Source organism: Salarias fasciatus, chromosome 20 (assembly GCF_902148845.1).
Source record: "Salarias fasciatus chromosome 20, fSalaFa1.1, whole genome shotgun sequence".
NCBI lineage: Eukaryota > Metazoa > Chordata > Actinopteri > Blenniiformes > Blenniidae > Salarias > Salarias fasciatus.
In genome coordinates, this window is record NC_043764.1 from 24,583,030 (window position 1) to 24,598,610 (window position 15,581).

A 15,581-nucleotide genomic window follows, 5' to 3' on the forward strand; every position below is an offset into this window, starting at 1 on the left:
CTTTAAAAAGGGTCGTCTCAGTACTGTGGTTCACTCTAAAACCAGACTGATGTCTTTCTAAAATGTTATTTATCATTAAAATGTCATTGACTTGGTTAAAAACCAGTCTTTCTAAAACTTTACTTAAAAACGGTAAGTTGGATACTGGTCTGTAGTTATTAAGAACATTGGGGTCTAAATTGCTTTTCTTCAGAAGGGGCTTCACCACCGCCGTTTTAAAGGCAGTGGGGAAGACACCCGTCTGAAGAGAGCAATTCATGATATTTAAAATCTGTTCCTCCAGGAATCCATAAAATTATTTAAAAAGTGGTGTGGGGATGGGATCTAAAAGGCAGGTTGTTGATTTTACTTGGGAGAAAACTCGACCAAGAGTCCTCGCGTCAACCAGGTCAAAACTGTCCAGTGTTTCCTCAGGCATGGACAACGGTTCAGCTGTGTTCACTGATAAAACCTGTTGGGGTAAAAGGCTGGACCTGAAGTCCATGATTTTTTTAAATAAAGTAAAATAAAAAAATAAAAATAAATAAATAAATAAATAAATAACTTTAATTTCCACTTCACTATCTGTGGATTTTTATGTTACTGCCTTCACCCATCTCCTACACGAGCTGGCCGTAACATCACAAAAGCCTTCATTTAGGGCGGCAAACACAGTCTCCACTTGAAGGGTTATTTTTATGACTTTTATTTTTACATACATTCTCTGTGCTGTGCCAACCAATCTGCAGTGCGAGTCTGATTTCAGTCATCCATGCTTGATCATGTGGGGTCGTTGGATTCTTCGTTATGTCACAGTCGAGACTATTTATGAAAAACTCAATTGAAAGTGAAATGCAAGATTCAGACTTTAAACTTATAATATCACAGTATTGTGTCATGGAAACATGTCCCTCTACAAACATTGAAAAAGAATAAAATTATATAAACTCAAGTACATATATTAATCTATATCTATATCTATATATATGATAAATTAATATAAATACATACTTGAATATATCTTTTGTTGGAAGAAAAATATTAACTCTGAATCTGAACCTTTGTTTACAACAGTTAATGTCTCATTTGATTGAAACTTTAAAAAAAAAAAAAAACTTAAATGTAGATAAAAACCTAAAACTAATGACAAATACCATGCAGAATGAACGTGATCTGTATAAAAGAATTATTCAGCAAAGTGATTTTAAATAACTGAAAGCAATTAAAAAAAATAAAGATAGGAATATACAACTCAGGACATATACATACTCAGGCGTCATATCTATTCTTGATCTTTAAAAACAAATGAATCTCCAGCAATGTTCAAAAGTATACAGACATTTCTGTGTAATTCTTTAGAGGAGAGGTGTCGCAGTGCCTTCTGTTTGTGTCTCAACATTAACAGATGTAACCGATAACTTGTCATTATCATTCGGCACTCATCTTTTACCACTTTCCTCTTTCTGCACATTTCCTCCTGCTGATAAGCACCATTTGCACACTTGTATGCTATCATATCTCATTGTTCAAATGAAATTAAAATACAAATACAAATTCTGAACTCTGCACTGTGTCCAAAAGCTACTCCTTTAAAGAGTGTCGATGATTGACTTTGTTGTATATTAAGCATGTGTGCCAACTCTAAGAGCAGAAAATGAATGGTGAAAACAAATGATAATTAGACAAACTTTGTTGCTGATTCACGATATTGATAAGCTATTCCTTGGAAATATAACGTGTACATATTCTAGTGGTTTTGCACTAAATATTTGTCATAATACAATTTAATACATACAGTATACTATGACCAAGCACCACAAAGGTCCATGTCAGTTACGATTTAATGAAAATGGCCAATTGTCTAATTTTTAATCAAGGCATTAGCATGTGATGTCTTTAACTTGAAATAAACAGTAATTACCTCCACCAAGAAGGTTATGTAAACACGTTGGTTTGTCGGTTTGTTGGTTGGTTGGTTGGTTTGTTAGCAACATTACGGAAAAAGTAATGGACGGATTGCAATGAAACTTTGTGGAAAGGTGGGTCTTGGGCTAACTTAGAATCCATTAAATTTTGGTGATGATCCGGATCACTGTCTGGATCTAGGAATTTTTTTAAAGGATTCTTTATCACTGACAGATAGGGCAGTCATTTACATAGTTGGGCAGGCCCGCCGACAGTGACTTAAGAAAATAAAAAGATTCAAAGGTATTTTCTCATAACAAAATAATTATTATTATTATTCTTGCCTTCGTTCTTTTCACACCAGAATTAACTGTAAACTTGTAAAAGTGCCCACAATGCAAAAATACAAAACAAGTACAAAACAATTTACCATAATAAACAGAATGAAATTCGATCAAGATAACAAAAAAGCATTTTCAACTACAAGAATTGCAGATAAAAGTAGTCAGTTTGTCGGACGTTTCTTTTATCATTCATTTCTTATCCAAAGCTGCAGACACTGTATTCCTCCATGAGTCAGAAGTATCTTACACAAGGACATGAGTCAGAAACTCCCATGACCGCAGATAAAGCTCCAAGCACGACACATCCACTGTGAGGGGGCTGTTTCCTTGACCTTTGATCACTGGAACTTGAGAGAGAACATCTCTAAGTGGGAGTGCAGGTGCCAAATTTCAGGAAATCCCAACAGAATCAGCTGAGCATCAATGACCGGGAAACTCGTTCCTGTTTAAGCTGCAGAGCAGTGCAATTTTCAGTTATATTGCTGACAATGACAGGATCACTGGGGGACAGATACCAGCACAGTCTGCGATTTGAAAGGAGAAGGAGAATTAAGCTCTCAGATGAAGTGAAAGTGAAAACAGGATATTTTTAAAACATTCAGACTAGTTGGGTAAGATGAGGCAGGAAACAAGTCAGCACTAAACTATACAAGAATATAAAAAAGGAAATTAAATGATTCACATTCAACCAATCCAATAGAGAAACTTGACTGGTTAGAAACTCCTGATCATCAAACAAAGAAACATATCTGAACAGTACAAACTTTCCTGGCTGTGTAATTCAAGCAATTCAGGTTTCTGCAATTTTCCGAGTAAAACATTACAACAGTTAGCCATTGAGGCAACGCCAAGTGGAAGAAGTCACCAAGTAACCTCATAACCACGTCTTTGGATTCAACCAAGTGAACGTAGGACACCCACCCACACAGGCAGAGGAGGAACGTGCAAACTCAGGTTGAGTCATAAAAAAAGCCTCAGTGCCTGGCGAGTTCAGGCTGGAGCCCGGGATTCACTGACTACTCATGCACTTGAACCTGTTCTTGAAGTAGAAAATTTCATCCCGAATGTTACTCTGTCCGCTGGAGGACGAGTAGCGGAACTTCTCGTATTCCTTTAGTGAGTCCGACTTCGTCCAGGGGAGTTTGATCTTTGAAGCGTGATTCACAATGATGTCGCTGCAGGAGCCGATGTGCAGAGAGCCCAGAGCTTCCACGAAGAACTCTGCGAATAAACACATACATGAATCAACAATTCATAAGAAAGTAGAGGAAATAATCGAAATCAAGTTCACAGAAAGCTTTAAGTTGATTGGACATCATAAACTGCTACAAAATGGTTGGAATGAATAACTTCACTGATTGTTAAATAAATACAGCAAACTTCATTCTTTTTCTAAAAAGCCATCCAGTTGATTTGTACATTTAATAGCCTATTATCCTTTTTGTTTTTCTGTGGAAATGTAGGGTCGTTGCCTTGAACTGAGGATTAATTTTTTTTTTACACGCAAAACTGGAGAAAAAAAACCCTGACATTTACAAAAAAATATTGACCAAAAAATAAGGAAAAATACAGAAGTGTAAACATCTACTGACCCAGATGGCCGCTTCGGGACAAGCGCGGATCGAAGCCGGTCTGCTGCATTTTGTCCGTCCGTCCCATGAAGAAGTTGATGACGGCGTCGGCCACCACGCAGTCAGGAAATCCCTGGATGACATGGTGGTAGCCGTTTCTTATGCGCAAACACTCGCCATCCTCCGAGCCCTCCTCCGCTGAAATGGTGTGACGAAATGTGGCTGTGTAGCCGGTTGCCTCTCTCACTGCCCCGCCAACCTGACGCCGAGCAAACGCAAAGACAACAAGGTTAGCTACAATTCAAACAACCCTATAGACAAGAACTGACACACACAGTAATGTATGTATATAAAGAATACAGAGACTAAGCAAGCACATGAGGTGGGTGGAACACTCCACATCCATTTACCGTCAACCAAACCACACAGACCAGTCACATAATGTACAAGTAAAAGAAGGTGTGTGTTGTGTAATGAAGACAATATCTGCAAATTCAAAAAAAACAAAACCTGCAAGTTCAGTATTTCACCCTTTACTCTGCTTTATTGTTTTTCCGTGCACAGATGTGTGGCTTTTTGGATGTTCCTCATTTGTTTCTCATTTCCACTTGCTTCTTTACTGTTGTCTCTTTTGAAATATGTTTTTGTTCCTCTGTGGGAAAAGCGGATTCATAAAACCGGACATACATTATAGCCTGAAACTGACGCCAGAACGGCAAAAGACATGAAGACAGCAGGAATCCTCAGGAGGCAACAAGCTGAAACAAGTCCTGAAGATAGCGGGGGCTTCTCAGGATGTTGCAGTTAACCACCTCACATTTCAGATGTGTGAGTCACTGCATAATATACACAGAGCACAGAGGCGGGCTCCAGCACAGACAGCTGAGCTGAAGTCTTTATTTGGATGAATTAATCTACTAGAACTACTCAGCAGCAATACATCTGACATTCAGCACACAACAGGAAATCCATCTCACCAGATCCAGGGTGGTGGTCTCCAGGATGTCCACCATCCGCTCCAGCTTAGTGTTGGAGGTAAAGATAAAATCATCGTCCACCCAGAGCACATACTTGGTGGTAGCTTGAGACACCGCCAGGTTTCTGCCTGCAAACCAGCCCTGCAGAGGACGATTTGAAAAGCAGTCACACGTCTGCTCAAGTACTGCAGGACATTCCAGAGACTCGCTCAGTTCTTCACCTTTCCGAAGGGCATAATGTAATGTTCGATGTAAGGGCCAGACACGGGCTGAGGGTGTTCGTTGTCGTCTGCGATCACAATTGTGACGGTGGGGTAAAAGAGCCGAACGCTGTCAATGAGATCCTTGAGCTTGTCATACCGCAGGAAGGTCTTGGTGGCGATGGTAACCAGAGCAGTGATATTATACTCTGAAGGGACAATGACAAAAGGATAGCATTATAGTTTGTCTTTCAATTGCAGCTCATCTCACCCATCATCTGCTCACAAACCTCTGTCTTGTCCTGAGTTGTAAAGCTTCGGGACAGTTCTGTGTCCCACTTTGATGGTGAAAAAGGATTTGTGGTCTCCGGTTGAAAACTGAACTGCAGAATGAAAACAAAACAGATGAGATGATATGGTACCTCTAAGGTTTGGGCTTTAAGCAGTCTGTTGAAACTCGAGCATCACCGAGAGCTCCTTCAATCGTTAGTAGAAAGTTCACAGATGGACACCAGTGATAAGTCAGGTTCTGGCTATGAACCAGTGCTGGAGCCAGCTAAGTGGAAAGAACACCAGAGTGCAAGTAAACTCTTCAAAGTGAGATACTGAGAAGCCCCTACACAAGAGCAATGTAGAAGTGGTTTTCATTAAAAATGGTGAAAGCTGTCCTTAAAGCTACTTCCTTTTGACAGTTAACAGGAAACCAGTGTCATCCCGTAACCTACATTCACACGATCAGCCAAGCCACAAAAACAAGCCCGCAGGGGAGTTGAACTTCGAACACTTCAGTTTTCTCCAGTCGGATTTCAGACTGAATCATGATTTAAATCATGCACTAACAGTTTTTTCCATCAGTGATATATGTCGGTGACATTACAGTTTTTCACGATTGTTAACACACGTTTCTCAATACAATAACGGCTTTCTCAATACTGCACACACAAAACTGAAAACTGCACACACAAAATGCTAAACCTGACACTCCCTTTGCAAGAACACTCCTGCCATCAAATCTCTACATTGTGTTCACAAAATGAAACTCATGTTTTCATTTGCTACACACAGTCATTCATTGAGCACACACAAGTAAGCGTTTGCATTTACAGCACATTGTAGTGAAAAACTGAAAACACTGTTGTAAAATGGAACACACCATATGAATGACAGTGACTCTGGAAAATAACATATTTCTCCTTTCGTAAAAATGACTCAACGTAGCCTATTTTTTTCCATAGAAAAATTAAAACTTAAAACAGCACACAAATATGCAGCCAAAAATGTTTTATTTTTGGACATAGTTGAGGAATCATCATGATCAAGCATCATCATGCCTTTGGTTTCTGTCAGGCCAGAGGGCCTCGTCCACATCACAGGTCATGTTCTCCCTATGGAGACGTCTCTGGAAGAACCGCCTTGAGTGGCGCATGAATCCCTGAACGGACTCGAGGCTGACGTCCCCACAGGCTCCTTCCATGGCCTGGATGAGTGGGACCTGGGTCTGGGGGTATCACTCACACACCTTCAACCTCCAAGCAGAGAAGAACTTCTTTATGGGGTTGAGGAATGGAGAGTAATGTGGGAGGAATAACACCGTAAAGTGTGGCTGGTCCTGGAACCACTGACGTGCAAGCAGAGCCCGGTGGAAACGCACACGGTCCCAGATGACAACATAAGTAATTCTTTGAGGATCATCAATGTGATCTGGTGGAACAAGTTGTTCGTGGAGGTCATCAAGGAAGGCCAGCAGCAAGTCTGTGTTATAGGCACCAAGATGTACATGGCGGTGCAGGACACCATAGTGATTTATTGCTGGGGTGAGTGTGTTGGAATCCAGCCGCGGGCCGGGCTGCCAGTTGCTTACCCCTGGTATACAGTGTACTGACCTGAATTTGTTGAGTTTTGAACACTTGTGTGTTGTAGGTTGATACCACTGAGAAATGACATGAGAAGTGCGTGTAACCACAGAACATTGTTTGTAGTGTTTTGACAACAAGTTAATGTGCAGTTGACTGCAGAATGCATTGTCGGTTGAAGCTTTGAGCTTTTACGTGAGAGGTGTGTGCAACAACTGAACATTGTGTGTAGTGTTTAGACCACAAGGTGATGTGCAGTTGGTGTCAGAGTGTGAAGAAGGAAAGTCAGAGTCTAGCGGAGTCATAAGGGAGTGTGAAGTAGTGACAATTCGAGTCAAGCGAATGGTACGTGAAGTTAAGGTTGTGCAAATTGTGCCAAAGTTTAGATTTTTGTGTGTTAACAATCGTGAAAAACTGTAACACTGACAGTGTGGTGTTTTCCATCTGAGGGCTTTTACCGGTGTCTGCCGTCTTGGGATGGAACACAGTGTTGGTGTAGGTGACAAACTGCAGCTGCCGGTTCAGAGCGGGGAGAAGAGGACTCGACAGCGTCATGTTCCCCTCTCCGTCTCCTCTGATGGAGACTGAATCCACCGTGGCGGCAACATCAAAGGTACCCAGTGTCGCTGTCAGAGACACCTGTCACACAATTCTAATTTTCATTTAAACAAGAAGGTTACCAAAACAAAATGTGAAAATTAAGAACTTACTGTATGTTGTGGCTTTGGTGCCTCTTTAAGGCCCAAACCTATAGAAACAAACCAAATAAAACAGAAGGCATTTTGGCTCAAATACTAATAGAGTAATTGCAGTTAGTTTCCTTGGTAAGTTGTGAGGTTGAAAGAGGTCTTACCAGGAATGATGATTGTTTTGAGGGGGCGGACCTCCACACCCTGGGTGGGATACTGAAGCGGACTGTTGGCCTCAGCGACCAGAAGCAGATCTGCTGAACTGAAGGACCTTTAGCATATATAGTGTAGAAGGAGCAGTATCACCATAGCAGTCTTTTTTCATTTAATGACAACAGTGTGAATTCAGTGTATGCTCTGACATATTCCATACGAGCACAACAACTCGGGTAGTCTTCTCTAGTCTCAGGGGTATCAACATAAGGTCCGTGGGCTGCAATCTAGTCAACCAAACCACCAAACAATGCAAACATTTCAAAGAAAACATTGATTTTTTTTTTTTTTTTTGGTCTAAACAAACACAACACAACACTGAGACCCAAGCTGAGGTATTGAAAGGTAGCTAAATCATTTCAAATAAACTAGCTTACAAGCAACGTTGTCAAGGTGTTTAAAAAACTTTTAAGTTTCACGGTTATTATACAACTATTGTCTTTGCAGGCCCATTTAAGATGAAACTGACTGGAAGTGAGGTCTGAAACAATAAAATATTGAAACAATAAAACAATAAATGGGGTAAAATATTCTAAATTATTAATCAATTTAATTATGGAATTCCAGCACATTTGCAACCTCCTTTTTTAGAATAAACACAGGTCATATCTTCATTTCATATTTCCATTCATAGCATGGCCTGTGAACCACTTTCACATTATTTGGATGACCTGATAGGTACTATAAGACAATCAATATTAACTCGAAACTAAAACCCAAACCCAGTAAAAGTGACACATTTCAAATGATGTGTAAAATGTTTTATACGTCTGATTATGGTGTGATAGAACTCGAGGTACTGGTCACTTTGCGTTATGAACAAACCCTGCAGGTATGTTGGCAAAATTACGCTTCCCTCAGGCATTGCTAAGGCCTGCACAAACAACTGATAACAATGGAAACATTCAAGTTGAGAGCAACACAAGTCAATGCGTTCATGCTGGGTTTGCCAGAACAAACTTGGCTTGCTGTGAAAGTCAACACTTCTGACAGCACTCAGTGCCCAACCCAGCCCAAAACTGACCCTCCCCACCCCCGACCCCTCAGCACTTTGTGACTAGATCTTATCTGATTTAATATTATATCATGCTCTTCTCTTTTTTAACAGAGGATGCTGTAAAAAAAAAAAAAAAAAATCTCACAATGAAAACAGTTTTTTAAACTCTGCTTCCATGGCAACAATAAAATGATTTTCTATTCTATTAGACGGTTACCTCTTCTGAAAGTGACTGTACTCCTGAGCTCTGAGGCGCTTCACACCTTCAGGATCACGTTGGAACTTCAAGAATGCTTCATTGAGGTTGTGCGCCCACACACGTGGGAAAAGAAAATTGGAGAACGGCAAGTGGAAAGATTCATCAGGCAGGCATACGCATGTGTTCTGAGCCAGATGACTGTTACAGAAACAAAAACAAAAAAGAAGGATGATTAATAATCAATGTCAGCCAGCATTTTATTTCCCCACAAATATTGTCACTAATAACACACCTTGCAACTTTCTCCTTGATCTTGTAGGAAATGTCAGCCCCGCTAGTAGCATCTCCGACTGTCCCAATGAAGAGTTTCCTCACGGGATTCCTCTGTCGAATATCTACTGTTGTGCTGGTTCCAGGTTTCCAGGCGTAAAAGAGGGTTACCAACAGTCCACCGGCCAAAACCACTCCAAGATGCTTCATATGAATTCTACGCATCTGTAAAGAAGATTCATGATTTAGTGTTTCATATCAGTATTATTGACTTACATTACATGTTAGGTTTACATTTGAGGAACACAACTGTAAGTGTATTATGTCCTACTTTCTGAGTTATCTGTATTTGAGGTGCCTAAAGTACAGGCAAGCATGTCATGAAGCCTCTTATTTTTTAAGTGAAAATAGAAATGCTGTTGACTTTACTACAAGCACGAGTATATAAACAACAATAGCTTTCGCACTTCACTTTTGAGAACGGACCAAATGCCGGGCGACATCATGCAACTACAGGAGCTGCTCGTTTGGGGCTACTGTCGCCCGAAACAATCACTGGCCAGAAAGACAGTAAAGCCTCACAAAGAACAAACCCAGCTGACTGATTGGTCCGGACCGAAAGCGGAAGTCTGGCCCCGGTAGAATGCTAGTGGAGCCACAAACAACCACGACATAGAGACTTCTGACCATTCATCAATGAGCGCTTCAAAACACAATACAAATTGGTTACTACGAGGTGTGCAGCGATTAACCATTTTTTCTATTAACCGCTGCTTTAAACGTCACACTTATATAACCGCAGATGTTCAGCAACAATGGTTATTTCTGCCCACAACAGTCCGTCAGTTTAGACTCCTGAGTGGCGCAAAGTGCAGCCAAAACGGTCCCTTTGCCTCTCTCTTTCTCGTTTTGTTTCCGCATGGCCTATTTAGCGGGTATACCATGCTGCCATGGTCGAGCGCCCGGTCGGGTTTCTCTCTCGGACCTCCGGGTCCGAAAAGCGGAAAACCGCTGTCTGCCGGACCTTGGCCAGAGACACTCTAACTAAAACAAAACCTCTGGACAACTCTTAGCGGTGGATCACTCGGCTTGTGCGTCGATGAAGAACGCAGCTAGCTGCGAGAACTAATGTGAATCGCAGTACACATTGATCATCGACATTTGGAATGCAGCTTGCGGCCCCAGGTTCCTCCCAGGGCTACGCATGTCTGAGGGTCGCTTCTCAATCCATCTGAGGGGAACTCCCTGGCTGCGGCTGGGGCTGTGGCCGGCGCCGCCTCCCCTGCCCGCGGGCGGGCGTGCGGGGGGTCACTTCGTCCCCCCAAGTGCAGACCCATGAGGATGGGATCATGACGCTCCGCGGAGCGGGCCTTCGTGCAGGTGTCCTTCTCGACCGCCCTCCGCCACTCCCCGACTCCCAGGTCGGCATGGCGGGGTGCCCTTTTGCGATCGGGTCTACACGAGGCGGGTGCGGCTGCCGGTGGACTGTCTGACGGCTCGCCTCGGAGTGGGGTGGCAGCAGGGACGGCCGGGGGACCCCGGGCGGCCTCGCCCGGCGCCACCAGTGGTAATGCCATGAATGTTTAAATCAGCGAGGTAGCCTACATTTTACTCCAGAGACACAGGTTTGTTTGTTTTTTCTTTTTTTGTTTTTTTTTATTTGTGTGCTGTATTTGTTTCAAAAGGCAGCAACTGTTAAACAATGTGGGGGGAAAAACAATAAAACATATTTTCAAAGAATGTTGTGATTTTGTATGTCTATAATAATAACCGTAAAGCCGTGTTTTTTTCTCAGACTATAATGGTACACCAAAATCTGAAACCGTTGCACCCCTAGTTACTACAAAACCTTAGCTGAAAAACTCCATTAAATCCATTAAAGTCATAAAAACAACAAAGCCATGGAAACCATAAAGCCATTATGGAGCACCGAAACCTGGGCTCATCCAGCACCATGTGAGTGGACGACCAAAGAGTTTATGAAACAAATGTTAAAATTTTAAATTTAATGCAATGATGTACTGGGAGCCAATGGAGGGCAGAGAGGATGAGGAGGGTGATATGAGTGCAGCTAGATGTGCCGGTTCGAAGATAGGCACCTGCTTCCTGAACCAGTTGTAGTTGATCAAATGATAAATCTGCGATACCGTAATAAAGTGCCTTACAAAAATCTATGTAAGAGCTGATAAAGTGTGAATTGTTTTCTCCAGGTCATGCTGTGAGAGAGAGGGCTTGACTTTCGTGATGTGATCATATCTGAGTTCAGCGGAGCTTTCATACATGCCCAAACGAAGCAGACTTTCCCAGAAAGTCCCTGCGGTGGTGGGGGTGTGGTTAAGCACAGAGGAGAGGTGGTGAAGCTGGCTGAGGAAGGTAGCTCTGCCTAAAATGCACTGATTACTTTCCCTGCTCTCTCCCAGCAGTGCCTGAGAACAATACAAGGATTCGGGCCAGGAGTGCAGTCTCATGCATGGAGGAGAGCCGACATTGGACAGTCGAGGTGACGACTGGATGGTTTGAAGCTTACTGGTGTTACGTTTTTCACCTGAAGAATGATTAATGCTTGTTTTGGAGCTCAATAAAAGCACTCCACTGACCATGTGTGTGTATTAGGGCTGAACGATATATCGTTATCATATCAATATCGGGATATGAACATTGAGGACATTAGTTTCTCAAAATCAACGATATCAAGATTTCCCCTGCTTGCCTTGCATGTAAGCTTGCCCATGCACAGGTAAGGCCAGCCAACCACAAATCTTGTTTACTGGTTGACAGCTGATGGCAGAGGGCGGTTGCAGAATCTGCACAAACGAGTTTGGTGGTAGTGGCAGTGAGTTCTCATAAATAAAACTGCTTTTTTTTTTTACATCCTTTTGTATTATGATGTTTTTATTTTTCTGAAAAATGCTTAACTTTCACTGAATCCATTGTAATATATCGTATCGATATCGAGATATCTGGCATGGATATCAAGATACAGTAGCGGCCGGTGGAGCAGGGCGCAGGTGGCGGGAGCGTTTGTTTCGTTCGCTTACACCGTCAGCGGCGGGTGGTGCGGCGTTAATTCACTTCCGCATTGGCGGAAGCGCTCGTTTCCATACCCGTGCATTCCAGGCGGGCAGTGTTGAAGAAACCAGTTTATTAAAAATAATCGTTGCATACCTGTTGTGTTGTTTGGAATGCACCTTGAATGCGCGGGTGTGGAAACGAGCGCTCCCGTCAATGCGGAAGTGAATTAACATCGCATCGCCCGCGGCTGGCGGTGTGGGCGGACAAAACAAGCTCTCTCACCGCCTGCGCCCCACGCCACGGGCCGCTGCTGTCAAGATATGAAATTTTGCCCATATCATTCAGCCCTAGTGTGTATGTGCTCCTGATCTCGGAAGACGGGAGGACTCACACAGAGTGGCGGCCAAACATGCCCAGCAGCACGAGATGTTGGAGCAGCCGGAAAGACGAGTAGAGGTGCTCAGTCAGATGCTAGTTGAAGTTGCACAAATGCAGTGGGGCCTGGTGGCAGCTAATCAACAGGGCCTGGAGGCACTGAGGGGCCAATTGGTGGAGCAGACACGGGTCCTGCAAGGACTGTCATCCCGGTCACGCCGGGGGGCATTGTGGTCTGTCCCTCCGCTTACCGGCATTACCCTGCCCAAAATGACCAAGGAGGATGACCCGCAATCATTTCTTGAGTCATTTAAGGTGATGGCGGAGGCATGCGGGTGGCCAGCAGTGGAGTGGGCGATGAGGCTGCTTCCCCTCTTGGCTGGGGAGACACGCTGAGTTTGCCACCTGTGAAAGTTTTCTGGAGGTGAAGTGGGCTGTTCTCGACTGGCTGGGCCTTTCGCCAGAGGACCTTCTCTGCCGCTTCCAGGGAGTGCAGCTAAGGAAGGCAGAGCGACCCTTTGCATTCGCCCGCCAGCTGGAGGATGCCACCACGAGGTGGGTGCAGTGGCAGGGGACCCCCAAGGGGATGCAACTCATCGAGATTCTGGTGATGGAGCAATTTGTGGAGGAGTTGCCAAGGGGACAGCGGAGTGAGTGCGCTGCTACCGGCCCAGTGAACTTGACGTGACCATTGCCCTTGCAGAGGATCACCTGGTGGTCTATTCCTGGAAGGGGGCCGACAGCCCGGGCCCTGTGCGTCCAATACCAGCGCCTCGCAGGGACTGGTCAGTCCTGGGCTCTGGGTGACCAATCCCAGCTCCATGAAGGAGGACATGGCCACCGTCTGGGGGTGCACATGGCCCCACTAACAACACTGCTGCGTTTTCCTTTTCACAGGGTCCAGCTGCTGCAAGCTGGTCTTCCCCCCATCAGGGGTCCCTCAAACACCAGGGCAGGAGTGCAGAGGTGTAGTCAACCCAGTCATCTACACTCCAACTGCCCCCTGATGGAAGTGGGCCAGGTGAGCTGGGTCATCGGGGCCCCAGCACCCTCTACAGAACTGGATGCATCATACAGTGTTCCGGTAAGGATCCAAGGAGGTGTACACCAGGTCATGGTGGATTATGGCTGCATGCAGACCTTGATCCACCAGAACCTGGTTTGGCCCAGGACTTTAGTGGAGGCGGAGTGGGTGAATATAAGGTGTGTTCAAGGGGTTATTCACTGATACTCTCTGGTACCAATGGAAATTTAGTTTAATAGCAAAAAGCATAGAGTGAAGTAGGCCTGGGCGATTATATGATCGTGATTAGTGATCACGATTAATTTCCAGTCGATCAGGGTGATCAGCTGTGAGCACATTTACTCGATCAGACATGGCAGAAATGTGCATGACCACAGCCAGTCACAGCCGACTTTTTCCTGCTCAACTTCAGCCTTTAAGTTGTCTGAGAAGTAAACAGAGATGGAGCTAAACGTGGAGATGAGGGCAGTGAAGCAGATGAAGTCAGGCATGCCTTGGCATTATCCTCTGAAGATGAGGCTACTGTTGACAGGGAAGGCTACTCCACGCCACACTGCTGCTAGCACACCGATCCGCAAGGAATCTTGGTCTTTTGAGTACAGGAACTACCTGTGATACAGTTTAACTAACGATGGTTCAGTTCTTCTCTTTTACTGAAAAAACGGTGCATCGCATCATTGAACATATCACCACGTCTTGCCGCTAACACTCTTTTCCTAACAACATGCAGAGAGAGCCTGCAGCGCCCTTCTTTTTCTGTGGTGTCTGTGTAAAATAAGGTTGAACATGCAAACAGCACACCTAGTAGCATGAAGTGCAAATGCAGTCATGATGTCATCTGTGCGCCGTGGTTTAAATGGGGATCTCTCTGGGGTTATTCCAAATATTTCAGAAACCATATATTTATCTTAACACAAATATTTACTGCATGTAAACGTAGCCAGTGTCATCTTCTCAGGCCACTGCACCATACGAGCAACATTCTAAGAGGAGAAAAATGATCACACGCGCGATTACTTTTTTCCATTTTTTTTTATATTATTGTAGTTTTGTAGTGTCACATTTTAAGTCTAATCTGTCCAATCTAGATTGCTATTTATATTTTGTACATTTGATGCAAGCATTAATGATGGCAGCAGCATATTTAGCATCATAACTTGAAAATAATGTTTACATTCTAAAACACCTTCATTATCCCCAGGGGGTTTCTTTAGTTTTTTAATCTTTCATAGCAACAAAAATCCTCAGGGCTGTAAACTGTCACACTGTAACCAATGATTTTATTATCTTGGTGCTTTATTTTTTTTCCCATTTACTGCACTGTTAAGTGAAATTGTTCTTATATTTTTCTATGTTTATACTATTTAAATTGCATTGCTATTTACTTGGTTTGTTAATAAAATGTTAAACTATCCTATAGTTTTAGTTTTCAGTGCAGATGCTTTAAAACTGGTTTAAAAACAATATAACATATCGTGATTATAATCAAGATTGAATGATATGAAAAAAAAATATCGTGATCATTTCTTTTGCCTTTTCGCCCAGTCCTAGAGTGAAGGCTGCGGTTAGCTCCCAGCTAGCGCAACCCCTGATATTGGGTTGTGATTGGCCGGGGTTTGATCGACTGGTAGGGCAGTGTGTTGAAACCACCCCAGTTGTTTGTTCTGAAAAGCCGTCGGGAAAAGGTTTTCCAAGCAGCTCACTACAACCCAATAGCTGATCACATGGGGTGTCAAAAAACTCTGGACTGAATTATGGCAGGATTTTACTGGAAGGAAATTTTGGGGGGATGTGCGTCACTGGTGTGCATCCTATCCTGAGTGCCATCTGGTCAACCAGTCAACCTTAGTAAATGGTCAGACACACCTGGATTAATCAGTTCATCCTATCATGAAACACAGGAAATAAAGGTACTGTCTGAACTTCAGGAAGTAATGGAGCTGTGCATACAGCCCATTATTCCTGTTTACATG

General features: G+C 43.4%; 1 protein-coding gene and 1 non-coding gene across 3 annotated transcripts in view; one reads left to right on the forward strand and one right to left on the reverse strand.

Annotated features, from left to right (window-relative positions):
* Positions 1-439: 439 nt before the first annotated feature.
* b4galnt1a (beta-1,4-N-acetyl-galactosaminyl transferase 1a) overlaps positions 440-15,581 on the reverse strand; it is a 30,973-nt gene continuing 15,831 nt past the window's right edge. The window contains exons 2-11 of one of the 2 annotated variants that reach the window (XM_030119417.1): positions 9,220-9,422; positions 8,946-9,125; positions 7,683-7,789; positions 7,540-7,577; positions 7,288-7,468; positions 5,267-5,359; positions 4,998-5,185; positions 4,777-4,917; positions 3,821-4,058; positions 440-3,449 (exon numbers count right to left, since the gene is read on the reverse strand). In XM_030119417.1, the coding sequence (XP_029975277.1) occupies positions 3,238-3,449; positions 3,821-4,058; positions 4,777-4,917; positions 4,998-5,185; positions 5,267-5,359; positions 7,288-7,468; positions 7,540-7,577; positions 7,683-7,789; positions 8,946-9,125; positions 9,220-9,422 (1,581 nt within the window). In that variant the 3' untranslated portion in view covers positions 440-3,237. Of the gene's footprint in view, positions 3,450-3,820; positions 4,059-4,776; positions 4,918-4,997; positions 5,186-5,266; positions 5,360-7,287; positions 7,469-7,539; positions 7,578-7,682; positions 7,790-8,945; positions 9,126-9,219; positions 9,423-15,581 lie in introns of those variants that run through there. The other variant, XM_030119418.1, reaches the window with a different exon arrangement.
* Positions 10,262-10,415, forward strand: LOC115408938 (5.8S ribosomal RNA). The gene has a single exon (XR_003933823.1). It is a non-coding gene; the product is annotated as a 5.8S ribosomal RNA (ribosomal RNA).